This window comes from Panthera onca, chromosome C1 (assembly GCF_046562875.1).
Source record: "Panthera onca isolate mPanOnc1 chromosome C1, mPanOnc1 haplotype 2, whole genome shotgun sequence".
Lineage (NCBI taxonomy): Eukaryota > Metazoa > Chordata > Mammalia > Carnivora > Felidae > Panthera > Panthera onca.
The window spans coordinates 79383743-79398547 of NC_138346.1; the positions used below are offsets into that span (position 1 = coordinate 79383743).

Sequence of the window (14805 nt, forward strand, 5' to 3'; positions counted from 1 at the left end):
GAAGAATAGGAATGGACAGGATGGAGGGGGGTAGTGAGGAAATGTGTGTGGGTTCATTAATGAACATCATTGATTGTTAAGACAGGAACTACAAGGGATCAAAGTCACTGATACTCTTTGCCTTCATGTCCCCCCCGCCCCCGAAATTAGTGGCAAATTCTGATTGTCTTTCCTGTGCAGCTTATTAAAGCTGGAAACTGTACCTGAGATGAACTGCTAGAGCCCCACAATATCGGTAGGCTTTCCTTTATCCCCATAATACCTCCTAGATTTGTTTAATTTAGTAACAGTTTCCCATCACTAGTTGGTCACTGAGTTAAGTACTCAGGACTTCAAAAGCTTTAATAATATCAAAAATGCACTTGTGATATGAAAGAAACATTGGTTACTTATTTTATAATTAGTATTACATAGTTGCCATTCAGCCATTTTATTTTACTGAATAGTATTTTCCAGTTTTTTTTTTTTTTTTTAATGGTGGCAGATTCAGGATCTCTTTATTCTAGTAGCAAAGAAATAAAAGCGTACCCACCCCTATTATTTTTTTCCTCCTAGAAATAGGAAAGATTCCCCACATGAGGTTTTATCTATGCACAATAAATAAATGTAAAACAATGCGTATACCGTGGGAGAGTTTGTACTTAATCTCCTCACTAGCTAGTATTCTGTCATGCACCAGCTTTAAAAAAAAAAAAAAAAAGGTAAAATTAACTTGCAAAATTAATTTCTAAGTTTAATATACTTTTTATTAGAAAATGTTTAGCAACTTGCTAAACTTGCTAGATAAAACTTATTACAAATTATATATTAGGTTTGATGAGACATTCCCTTCTGTGCTAGAAAGGATGAATTTCATAGTTATAAAGAAAGACTTGTACACTCTGTCTCTGTATCTCCCCTCCTCAAAGAATGTATCAGAAGTAAATGGGACCTGCTCCAGTTCTCACTGTAGGAACTGAGAAGTGCTCTATGTTCTGTAAAAACTAGGAGGACCGACTATTCCAGTTCCCCCTGGGTTTTCCAGATTTGGGCACTAATAGTCCCAAGTACCCAAAAACACTCAGCCCTGGGCACATAAGGATAGTTGGTTGCCGTAATTCAGGTGCCTTTCGTAGGAAACTTTGTGATGCTCTGTGGATGGAGAACCAGACAGATTGTTGTTAAGTACTTAAATTTTTTAAAAAGATATTGCCGATTTTCATGTCCATTCAGTTCAGCATCAGTCTTTTGCTTTCTCTCGTCCCTGTCATCTAGTTCTCTGAACTACTGGGTGAGCTGGAGGCCTGGGTTTCACTCTTCTTATTTATAAAGCTTTAGTATTTCATTTTCCTGAATGAGCTTATCCAGAAAAGGGACCTACTGTGCCTGGTTTTCCAATGGTTTTGACTCCTGTGTTCACTATGTAGTTACTTTAGCAGCCACATTATTTCTGCCCACTTCAGCTAAAGAAAATATCCCATCACAGTATAGCAGAGGCGTTTGCCGTGGTAGAGCTTTGAAAACAGCTTAGTGGTACCCTATCTCTGGCACTCACCAAGGGCATGGTGTCATTGAGTGGGTCCCTCTTCACTGCCTGTGACTGTCCCATTACCCACACCCTCTTCTGCTGATCAGATAACTCTCTGAGTCCGTATCCCACGCTGGAGGCCTCACGTATTGCACAGTAAGGAACTAATTAGACTTGAACCATTACACTTTTGAAAAATTGGCAAAGCCAGTTTGCATAATTCATGGGGCTGCTTCTCTGAATTTCATGTATAATATTTTTAAAAATTTATGCCCTTATACTCACTTTCTAACACTCTGGTCTAATCAGCTGTGTTATTTCCTCAACAGTTGAAAAGAAAAATTGTCACAGATATACAGGCTGTGAAATTCTTCTTAGTTGAAAATAAGCCGCATATGTCAGTATTCATTCAGAAGCTGAAATTTGCTTTCCTCTGTGCTTTTGAAAGCATGAAAGCAGTTTCAAATCATCTTCCATCATATAACTGTCTTTTTTAGCAGGTGCAAAAGCATCGTTTCCTAGAAATGATTGAGGCTTGAGCAAACAGCCGTGTGCTGATGGATACAAATTCTGTCCATTGGCAAAGAGGAGTACTTTGTTAAAATTACTTGTAATAAACTGTATGCTTAATTGTATCTGCAGCATGACGGTATAGCTGTAGCGTGTGGAACAGCCAAGTGGATATAAACCTTATTCAAATAATACTTTTTTGTGGGGGCTGCTTGCCTGGTCTTGCCCTCTCTGGGCTTTGTTGTCCTGTGACAGTCAGGACCCTCAGTCCAGGTGTCCTCGGAGGTTCTTTAACTTGGGACTCTATGAAAGGAAAAAAACTGAGTTTTTGAGACCACACCTTGTTGAGAACCTGCATTATAGAATGAGACCTATGAGGGTGAATTAGACAGTTCACATAAATGAAATTATGTAAACAGCAGCCTCCAAATCACACACAGTTTAGAAACTGTGAACCGTGTTAGCCTGGACTGGCTGACAGAGTGGGCCTTTGTTCCAGTGCTGCCCAGTTTCAACTTTCTTCTCCCTGTGTCATCTGTCTGAGTCTGTGCAACATTCTCTGGGGTAAGCCTGTTCTCGTCCCACTCAAGTCAGTGCTGCAAAGCTGTCAGAATGCAAGTTCATATCAGAGCAGTATGAATAATTCTCAGATTCGACATTTGATGGGTTACTTTAAGGTGGGGAAAGGGCTTTTGATTGCAAAAGGCAGAAATGTCTTTGAGTTACTTTAGTGGAACAGGGGATTTATTATAAGGGTGTATGTTGCCTGACTCTGTAGGAACGAGCTGTTTTTCCATTCTCTCATGGGCCACATGGTCTCTTTCTTCCGTTGCTTCTTCTGTTTTATTCTCTTCCCTCTACAGATAGAATTCTTTGATTTACTCATAATTTTCCCTCCCTTATTAAAGTCCAACCTTCACATGTGTCTCTGGGCCTCCTTCTAAATTCAGAATTGGAAGCTGCAGCTGAGAACATTAACTGTCTCTAGATTGCTCTGAATTAAAGTCCCAGTGTGACTTGGGGTATTAAGGAGTTTATTACATGTCTTTCCCACTAGAAGAGGGGAGCTTCTTAAGCAAAGGGATGATGTCTGTTTTCTTTTCTGTACACTTACAATACCTAGCACAAAATAGGTCCTGAGTACATATTTGATGAATAAATAAAACATACGAAACAACAACTGAAGTCTACTAATAAGGGGAAAGCCTCTGCATGAGTTGAACTGGCTGAGTCTTCTCAAACAGCAGTCGGTTTGGACTGAAGTCACCTTATTCTTTGCCTAGTTGCGAAACATTTCTCACTGCACCAGTGACTTGCAAACTGCTTTGCATATTAGGGTCCACATATGCAGTAGAGATCAATGTGATGAAAACGCTCCAGTATAAATGTTGGGGAAAAGATTGTTTCCATGGGGACTTCTGCTTAAGGGAAGCCTCACATTGATGCAGGTGAGTCGGCTGACCTACCACCAACTCATAGTCGTCCAGTTTCCGTGAACCTACAATCTAGCTGCAGTATCAGTGCTGGTGGCAGTAACCCTGTATTTGATTCGTTAGTGAAAGGTTCTTATCTTGGCAAAATGAGTTTGTGAAAGCAGGTAGGTAGTGGTGGAGATTTTGCGAGAGGGCAGGTGTGAATGCAGCGGTTGAAAGCTGGGGATGTGCTTTCACTAGCTATGGAATGGCTTTTCTCTCTGTGAGGTGCCACGGCTTTCTGACTGTCTCTCCAGGGAATCTGCATCCTGGGTAAATCCTGTCGGTGTTCCCAGCCACACTGCAGGGTCACTGAAGTGCCACTTTGCCCCTCTGGGGTAGAACACATCCTGTTTACAGGCCAGATGTTGAACAAAGTCCTTCCTGACAGAAACATGGATACCAGATACTTCCTGTGTGTCGCCCCATCCTTCCCACAATTAAATACTCCTGGTCCTTGTTCTTTTTTAACCATTTCACACAATGATCTTTTGGTAGCAGAAATCACTGTAATGTGCATTTCTATTATTAATCCTAAACCTTCTTTCCATGTTGCTTTATCATGAGACAGATAACATTTTCACAAACATCCTGAAAAGTGCCTTAGTAAATGTTATTCCCTTCAACATAGATATTTTGGGGGGGAGAAATGTTTATTCCCATGATATGGTCATTGCCCAGAATATTTTGAGAATGCCTCTTTCAATGCCATTAATATTCTGAAGTAAGTACAATTGAGTTCTATAGGAATGTATGGATAAATATAAATATGTTTTTGCTGTCTTCTACATATAACACTTTTACACTCACGTCATCTTTTTTCTTCTAAATAGTGAAAGATCTAAATATTTCATGAGCACTCTCATTTTCGTGACCATGTCCAAATTTGCACTTGGTTAACTGTATAGCTCCTCACTGGACTTTAACTTTAGAAACTGCCAGCATAGCCTCTCCAATGTGATATTTGCTAGTAGATGTTAGGGGTGCTATTATCTGCATTAAGTGGAATTTTAGGTTTCATTGCTTAAAACGTGAAGTATAAGTAAAACGGATTTGTCTTGTCACCCGCAGGAAATGTTTGATGTTATATTGGATGAAAATCAGCTGGAGGATGCTTGTGAACATCTGGGAGACTACCTTGAAGCATACTGGCGTGCTACCCACACAACCAGTAGCACCCCCATGACCCCTCTGCTCGGAAGGAATTTGGGCTCAACCGCACTGTCACCATACCCCACAGCAATTTCTGGGTTACAGGTATTGCCACTTTCCACTCATGCTTTTACAGTCTTACAACTGAAGATTCTACAGAGAACTTAATGGGGATGAAGACTGGGATTATCCTTAATCTGAAGAGGAAAACATATGTGGGTGTTATCTTTAAAAAAAAAAAAAATCCAAAATATTACAGGCCCATAGGGCCTGTCCCTTAGCTTCCTCAACACAGAATGTGCACACAAGTAGAGTCACTCTGTTTGGAAACAGTGACAGATCCCTGCGTTTTCTTGGGGTGGGGGGAGTGTGGGGGCCCATGTTGGTCAGCGGCTATGGTAGGTCTCCTTTAGGAAAGCTGGGGACAAGTTCAAGGACCGGAGGTTTTCTCTTCTGCTATTCTACTGTTGCACTCAAGGCTAGATGTCAGGAGCCAGAGGCATTATGATACAAAGTGAATTTTGCCTTTTGACATCAATAATTATTTACCATTTATCGAGAGTCTGCTGGAATGGAGCCCAACCCACAGGTGGCTGAGGTACATCTAGTCAATTGAGCCCTCTTGTATCATGACTAGTTTTATATTAAAGAGTTATAATGATAATCGTAATTATAGATCATGTAAAGTTAAGCCTGAGAGGAAGGGCACTCTCTGAAATACTGTGTTATAACTGTATTACTCTCCTACAAAATTTCATCTTTATAAGCAAAAAACTGCCCTATAAAGGAGCAGTTTTTGAGGCTGGAAATGAACATGGGAAATGTGCTAGGGTAATACACATATATATGTATGCACCAGGACTGTTGCTTGCCTGGTTTCGCTGCCTGTGTGCTAATCCAAGTGTGGCGTATCCACTGACTAGTTTGGGTTGGCTCCAAATTGTATACTATGGGAGAGAAATGGATGCATGAAGCAATATGCTTCTATAATGCAGGTAGAAGCGGAATGCACTTTATTTATGAATATAACACTCTGACTCACCTCTAAGGCATCCACCTAGAGTGGTTCTCCCAATTTCACTTGAGTTAATGTGGTGCCCTTTATCCTGGAGCCTATTTCTCTTAGTCACCATGAGTATTTAATTGTTAGCCTCCTGGCTGGGGTGAAAGACACAGGCTCTAATTATTGAATGATTTTCCCACTGGGTGAAGGTGAGTGTCCCTTTAGAGGAAATGTATCTCGGTCCTTGGTTTCATCAGGATCCTGTTTCTTAATGGAGGTGACCTACCTAAGTAGAGAGCCACAGCTATGATACGTGTTTTCCCATGATTTAAAGAAAAATGTTGAATAACATTTTCTGAGCCATCAAATAAGTATCTGAAGATATTAATTTCAATAAATGATATTAGAGGAATTTAGTTGATATCTGAAGATAATTTTTGCAGGACATTTCAGTTGAGGAAGCAAGAATTGCAAATATCAATTAGCCAGCTCCATAATTATTATACACTCCTTTGGAGAGAACACTGCTGAGAGCCTTAATGTTTATGTGTGATGAAGAAACAAACACATTATTTTATGGGCAGCACAAATCATAATTTCATGAAAATATTTTATAGGGCATAAGGGACATTCAGCTAGATAAAGGTGAAGTGTGTGACTTTAGGAGGAGAATGATTTTACCAGTTAAAGAGAGAAATAAAATAGCAGATGCTATTCTGAACTTTAACTTATTTCCCAAAAGTAAAATAATCCTCAGTTTTGCAGTAGAAGTGGAGTTATTAGGTATTCCTAGATATATTAAGTTCCATTCAGCAATTAACTTTCAATTCTCTATTTTTAATAGGCAGCCTAATCACCTAGCATTATGTAATTAAATTCATAAACTATCAGCATTTTAGTATCTTTGCAACGTTGTGTCCTGAATGGAATAGACCAGATCTTTTGAGCAGACCATTTGTGCATCAAAATGTTTTATTAAGTCTGATAGTTAGCGTTTTATTGTACATATCCTACTGTTGTACGTATATTTAAATGTTCTAGATGAATGAGGCTGACATGATTTAACCATTGAACTATCTGATATTTATAGAGTCAGCGTATGAGGCACAGCAACCACTCCACAGAGAACTCTCCAATTGAAAGACGAAGTCTAATGACCTCTGATGAAAATTATCACAATGAAAGGGCTCGGAAGAGTAGGAACCGCTTGTCTTCCAGTTCCCAGCATAGCCGAGATCATTACCCTCTTGTGGAAGAAGATTACCCTGACTCATACCAGGACACTTACAAACCCCATAGGAACCGAGGATCGCCTGGGGGATATAGCCATGACTCCCGACATAGGCTTTGAGTCTGCAGAAGCAAACAAAAAATTCATCTGTTGACAATTTGCCATAGCACTGCTAGGATAAACCAATCATCTTAACTTGGCAAGTACAGCACAGTGTTTCCTGTGCTTGTGGGCTGCTGTCATTTGATGCTAGGTAAGGGGCAAAAAAAAACCAACAAAAAAACATTATGCCCTTAAGTCGAGATGGTTATTAGATGCCCAGTCATATAGATATTTTTAAGCGCGGCATTTACATAACAGTACCTTTTGTTTTCTTCATTAGATTTAGACACATCGATTTGTAATTTAGGGTACTTATCAAGGCACATATAAAATAATTTCCCATGCTGGAAATTCCAAATGACCAGTTCCAGTTGGAACCAATTTATAAACCAATTCCTGTTGGAATTTGGGTGAATCGACTAGAAAGTCTACTTGAGCATGTTGTAGTCAATTTAAAAATCTGAAAAAAAAAAAAACCCAAAAAAACCAAAAACCTAATTAATGAGAAAATCAAAATACCAAAAGAAGCCAAAACCAGGTATGGTTTTATTTGCTGGAAGCTAAATTTACATTTAAAGTTGGAATGTATAAACATTTTAATATATGTTAACGTTGCCAGAATGGCTTTCAAACTCACCAAAAGTATTGATGATGCCAAAAAAAAAAAAAGTCTCCAATTAATGCAGAAATTATTCACTCTCCTCAGATTTTAATATTTTTGTTTCTTTCCTGGCACAGCTGTTGTATTCAAAGTGTTTTGCTTTGTGTTTAGTCACTACTGTTAGCTTGTCTGAAGTTGGCAAAAAACAAACAAACAAACAAACAAAAACCCTCAAAATTTCTTTAGCAGTGAGAGAGAATAATATAAAGAAGCCCAATCATAGCTGGTCACAGGAAATGGAAAAAGAGGAGTTGTTTCCCCTTTACTCAATCTGAGCATAACTACATACACAACAACATCCAGGAATCCGAAGTCAGACAGTAAGGATGGGCACAGAGCCTCCTGAGTGCGAAGCTAAACATCTCCAGATGGGAATTCATCTGTCCAACTTACCACAAACATGGGGCCCGTGTTTCCTGCCAGCACAGTTGCATATCTTTCCATTGCTTCATTCAGTCTCTGTCTTTGAATATGTGAATGTTCTAGCCCTTCCCCAAATTCTTTATAATCATGCTAAGGACTTGTTTTACACGGAAACATTCAATTTTGATATTGAGAGCTGTGTTTATACAAAATAATGGAATGAAAAATGTGAAAACAAAAATGATGAACTTAAAGGCTTGCAATATAAAGCAAACTCACAGATTCAGAGTATATCTGTTCACTAAAATTATAGCATTTTTACTGACGAGAATTATAAAGAATTTGGAGATTGAGCTGCCTTATTTCTAATGAACACTCCTCTTCACCTGTGAAATCTTCACAGTTTTTCCAGTGGCTGTAATTACGAAATTGGTGACCTTCTGTCTTATATTATCAAGGAAGCCTTAGATTCACTATGATCCAAGGAATTACTGAAAATTGACCCTTTTATATATTATACAAATATCTTTCAGAAAAGCCTCTTGTTTCTAAAAATCCACAATGCATGCATTTTTCTAAAGCCCCCAAAGGACCAGGCATAAAAATCCCTTTGTACTGGTACATGTCACGAAGACTGTATTTTGAAAACAATGATAATTGATTTCTATTACCTTATTTTCTTCCCAAGCCTTTCAACCTTTAGGCTTTCAAAGCATGCACCAGTTAAATAATCTTCCTCGCCATGAAAACAAGTTCCAATTTCTTGATCAGTTATACATCTCTTGACGCCCATGGTGACCTCCCACATTCCCTCTCCTCCTCCTGTTCACTGTGCATACTCCATTATGAACCTGTTTAGCTGATGATGGGGATGCCTATAATTATGTAAGTTATTTCACATATTTGATACAACTGAAAATATGGGCTCGGTAAATTCTAAAAGTTAACATGTGATATTGGCTTGTGAGTTCTTTTGTCATGTAATGAAGCTTACAGAACTTTCAGTTAAGACATTTCAAAGAGCTGTATTCATTAGGCACTTTAATAAACATATAACCTGCCATTACTGAATACTTTGTTAGAACAAAGAAGAGCATTTTCCAGCAAATGAAAATATATTTATTACATGTACAGCACATATTTGCATGAGAAAGAGAACATTAGCCAAAACATTTTTCTATATGCTTTACTGGTTTCTTGTTTGTGCGCATTCAAGTATTTAATTGCAAAGAGTGCATCAAGGTGATAAATTTAGACTAGACAGCTGTTCAGCTTTTTCTGTAGTAGCATTAGCAATCTGGTCATTTAACTACTTTAAGATATTTACATTTTATGGCAGGTAGCTGCAACAGCATTTACATATATTTCCTAGTCAGCAAGATTACCATATTCTTTCAACTTTTGAAAATCACTTGTTTTTAAAAACCTCTCAAAGCCTTGTTTCTAAGTCTCCCATGTCATATGCTAATAGAGGTCCGTTCAATATCTGTGCACAGAACCAATCTGTCGTTTACCATCAAGTGTCTGTACCTGTTTTGCTTTGCATTCTTATTCAAAAGCTAACAATCTTGGAAGGGGTATAAAGTATATTTTCTTGATGGATATATTTAAATTTTTACTTTGATTTGGCATATTCTTTTCATTCCTTTTGTAATTAACAAGTTTATCTTCTCCAAATGAAAAAGAAATATGCATTTCCTTTTTTTTAAGTGTTAGAGTTTACTGTGTAAATGATACTTAAATACACATATATACTAAATGAAAGTTTTATTTTTGCCAAGCATATCAAGCACCTTTGAAAAATACATATTCCTCAAATACTTTGTTTTTAACTGACTTCATTTCAAAATAGCAAATGATAAGCAGGAGAAACAAGTCTTACAATGTTTTAAGTCTGTTTTAACTTGTAGTATAAATCACATATTCTGTAACTTCAGTATATATATCAGAATATGTAAATTACATATTCTGTAATTTCAGTCTGCGAACATGTAACATTGTAGACATGTGTGACAATGTGGAAATGTAGTTCTGGAAAAAAGGGAATGCAATTTGTCAATCCTGATGTTAATTCTCAAGGCAATGTGACTCCAATATTATAATCAACAATGTTATCTTGTTTACACCAATATTTAAAGCAACACTTGGAAATGTTTATAAATGACTGATTATTCTCTCTTATCTTTATACAGTTCTATTGGAAAGAAAATTGAAATTAACAATTTAGACTGATAGTCTTTCCTAATAAGAGAGTCTTAATTATGTGACAATATGTCATTGCACTTAGTCCTTAATGAAAAGAACTTTTTAAATATAAAACAAATTCTAAGAAAATTATTTGTTCCCTTTGAGTAATTTGTTAATTACTTTAATTATTATTGTCGTTGTTTGCAAAACGTATTTTTGGAATGTTAACCTCTTTTCATACCTGCATACTTGAACTTGTCTTTTGTGTGGGGGCCTTAAAATTCATACTAGGAAGCTAGGTCAGTGAAAGGGAGGGAGAGAAAGAAATTATGCCAAAAGGTGGTTTGCAAATTTAAACTCTGAATGAACATATCACAAAATGTTGTTGAGACCCAGGATGTCAGTTAAGAATGTTTCTAGGCAACTTTAATTTGCATGCTAGTGTGTTTTTTCAGTTATACAATTTTATTTTGGTATTTGCTAAAAAATAAAAATGATGTAATGCCACTATAGAAATTGCCCTATATATTAATATTTATACTACCTCTTCTCTAGAGAAGACAATCTGTCTTTAAGGAGAAAAACACTTTTCAGTAAGTAGTGATCAAATTTATTACTATTACTGCTAACCCAGCTGCAAAACTAAATGCATAAATTCTTAAAATATACTTTCCCTTTAAATTTTAAACTGTATCCAAAATACTCTTGTCACCCTTCATTTCTTCCATGTTAGTGAAGTTTTCTTTGAATTGGTTCACATTTTACCAGCACACAAAGTTAATTTAAGAAATCAGTCATCAGAGGGAATAAAATAATCTGCAAGGGAATTGCCTTTTTGTGAAATTTGTTATAATATCTAGCTCTAAGCCTGCAAGGATAGATCCAGAGACTTGATATTTAAGTGCAGCTGGTTTGAAAATTCAAATTTTGATCCTTAATGTCTCCCATGGACAGCCATTTACTAGGTGAGGGTATGCATTATCTTGGACTCCCATGTCATTGGAGCAAATTCCATATAAATGTTTTAAATAAATGGGAATGTACCCCTTATTTCTTTTATATTTCTGCCTTTGTGTTTCATGACAATGTTGCCTGTTGTTTTCTTTTTAATTATATAAAACTCATCTTTGGATGACTACATGAATGAAAACAGAGCAAATTATGTAATAAAATTTGTTTTATTAGTTCCTCATACCTTTAAATACTGTTAATACTTTGTTACTGAGTTACTTACTCAAATTGTGTCTATAGGACAAAGAGCAGGCCTCCTCTTTTAAATGATAATTATGAGCAAACCAGTCAATAAGATAGTTGTCTGCAGACAATAAGGATAACTTTTTTGTTGTTGACTTAAGCAGTCAAGTTAGTCAAAATAGTAAAACTGGCTCAAACGGGCAGAGAGCTACAGCATTCAAAAATCACTTTTTAAAGATTTCTTCTTTTATTAAAATGAACTTTCTCCAATGAAATACATCTTCTTTTGGCAACTATCTTTATCTACTTGTGGATCGTTTAATCCCAAATGCTTCCTGTAATTGAGGGACAAAAAAGACGATTATAAAATATCTCATCAGATAATCTTGAACAAGGGCTGTAACTCCCATTTACCGTGAAAAGCATATAAATAAGGGTGAATAACAAGACTGTTGGAGAGTCACGGCTACATATAAAAATTTTCCTCCGTTTCTTGTGACGTATGTAAAGCGTTTGCTGAAACATGGTAGAAAATGTTACCAATGAATTTAGAGTGGTCTGGGGTGTATGCGAATGCATCCTCTTTGAAAATTAGGAGTTAAAATGAGAGCTATGTGAGAACCCAAAGTGGCTGGCCTCTAGCTTTTCAATTTTGTAAGTGTTCTTAGTTATGTTTTGAACACTCAAATTTCTCAACAAATGGCTATGTCTATATTTATGTAAGGGCCACTCTTGCCCTACCTGCATGCCATTTTCACACACTTTTAACTGAAGTCAGTGTGAATTCCGTATGCATAAGGGATGTATTAAAGATACAGGATCGTTAATGCTATATTGTTGCATACTATTTTTCATATGCCTTACGATATTTTCTGGGACGTTATTAAAATGAAAGCATTTTATTGCCAAAATAAATCTATGTTGTTACTTCTAATCTGCATTAGCAGTAGAAAAATAAATAATGTAGCAAAACATATATTGTACAGTACAAAATTATAAAAGATATATATTTTGCCAATAATATGAAAATAGATTGAGGAGAAAGAAGCACATTTGTTATAGCACAAACTTAACAAAATCCACTGTTAAATTTGGCAGTCGTATTTTTTAAAAATATATAGATTTAATTCTAAGTTTTATCAGATTTATTTCATCTACCAACTTTTTAACTTGCTGCTCGATACTTTTCCAGCAATTTATTTCATAGCCTTGCAACCTGTGGATGTAATTTCTTTTATTTTATTCCCTTGCATAAAACTTATTAAATGTTATTTTGTGATAAGATTCATATTATATTTACTGTTCTTATTTCTGCTCCTTCAGTAACAACTACAAAAAGTATGGCAAGTGAGCTCATAGGGCTCCTCTGAATTTTGGACATACTTGAAATGTTTTCTGTTTTTCACAGCCTAAAGTCAGAACAATAAATACAAATGTCCCAACAACAACAAAAAAGTATTTAGGGATTCTTCAATTTGTTTTGTACTGAATACTATTTTGAAACATAAGTTAAAGCCATCAGTTGTTTTTTTGACTGGGTGGCGGGAGGGAAAAACATACATTTATTAACACTAAAAATAAACATGGCAAATTGATGTAAAAAGATTTTCCCTACTATTCTGAGGGCTGTTGATATCCCAAGCTATTGCTATATCTCCAGCTACTAAGTGGAAAAAAAAATATTGCCTTTGTTAAATAATGTTTTTTCTTTCTTTAAATTTTAGTTATTTATTTTAAAAATTTACCCCCTTTTATTTTTCTTATATAGGTAAATGTGTAGCATTCTACAAGGCATGCTGGGTAAAATATACTATGCAAATGTGTACAGTGCTGCATGTTTTGTTCTCCCTCTGCTTTTGTGGCTTTAAAGAAAAAAATGTGTTGTTATTTTTGTGAAGAAAAACATTTAACAGAGAAAATGCAGAGTGCATGCATAGAGTATCCTAATTTCTATGGATTTGTTTTATGGAATTTAAATGTGTATAAATCAACTGCATTAATTTTTTCTTTTATATAATAAATGAGAAAACACTGAAATCAGTCTTATACCTCTCCTTTATATTATTCTAGAGATATTTATGTCATTCTGGAGGTATGTTCCTATACCTCTTGCAGGAAAAAAAGAAGCCTAAACATTTACTCTCACAACACAGATTCAGCTAAATGATGATTTCCTGAATACTCTGCTAGGATATATGAGTTATTACAAAAGAAGTATTATATTAGGAAACAGCATTTAAATTAAATCCATACACAGAGAATATATTACAATATGTGTGTGTAAAACAGGATCAAATACAGTATAGAAAATTAAACTAGGTAAACTTTATTGTTCCCGACAAATCTCTAAATGATTACTTTAATGTAGTAGTTACCAGAAGTTTCCAGAGGTTATCCTGTACCCATAAGCATTTCATGGATGGCATATAGCTTATGACTTGACATTTCATGTGCTCCATGTCAGTCGACCATGCTGTGAATTGATTGGCATTTGACTTTTTTCTCATTGTAGTGCGCAAGAAGTTCAAAAGAAATGTGCACTATGTTGGTTATAATTACTGCATTAGAATCACACAGTGATTTATTGCAGCCAAGTTGTTTCACAAGCATTATCTCATTTAATCCATCTGACCACCCTGGAAAATAGGAAGGGCATAGATTATTAGACCCAATTACAAATGAGAAAAACAAAGATCATGGTAACTTTTCTCTGCAAAATACTTTTGTCTAAAAATACATACATCAAATGTTTTTACGCTGGTAGTCATTTGAAGCACACAGTGCTGGAATACAGTAAATGTTGACTAAATGAACGATACTTCAGTTATTGGAGAAATATTAAATAGGGCTGTCCTATCTATTAAGGCATTTCAACCAACAATCCGAAATTCCCAAATAGAATAATTGCAGCTCACTGCGACGACTCCATCAAGGCCGTATGCCTGAAGCCACCTCTCTGGTCATTAACACATCTCTACTAATAGGATAGGTTGTGAAGAAAAATCTTGCTTGTCCTGTCATACAACATGCAGATTGGGATAGTGGTTAAACTGTAAGCCATAACTCCGGCCTATGTTCAAAGCCTGGATCTGGCAGTAACCAACTATGAGCTTGGGGCAATCACTTAACCTGCCTGTACTTTAATCTGTTTTTGTAGAGCAATTTTCCTTTTGGTTACAGGTCACATTGTCTTGTGTCTTTGTAGGTCCGGTAATTTTGTTACTGGGTTCAAGGTATTGTAAATATTCCATTGTGGATGGCTTGTTCTTATATTCCTCTAAAAGAATGCTGGACTTGTTTTGACAAGCAATCGTAGATTAGTTTGATCCTCTGAAGGTTTGTTTTTAAGCTCCTTTAGGACTACTCTAGAGTAGGATTTCTTCTTAGGCTAATTTAGCTCCTCTTCTAAGGTCTCTGGGGTGT

General features: G+C 36.2%; 1 protein-coding gene across 5 annotated transcripts in view; it reads left to right on the plus strand.

Moving 5' to 3' along the window:
• CACNB4 (calcium voltage-gated channel auxiliary subunit beta 4) overlaps window positions 1-12837 on the plus strand; it is a 256942-nt gene extending 244105 nt beyond the window's left edge. For all 5 annotated transcript variants that reach the window (XM_078451292.2, XM_078451293.2, XM_078451295.2 and 2 more), the window contains 2 exons: window positions 4561-4746; window positions 6735-12837. In XM_078451292.2, the coding sequence (XP_078307418.1) occupies window positions 4561-4746; window positions 6735-6995 (447 nt within the window). In that variant the 3' untranslated portion in view covers window positions 6996-12837. The remainder of the gene's footprint in view (window positions 1-4560; window positions 4747-6734) is intronic.
• Window positions 12838-14805: the final 1968 nt, after the last annotated feature.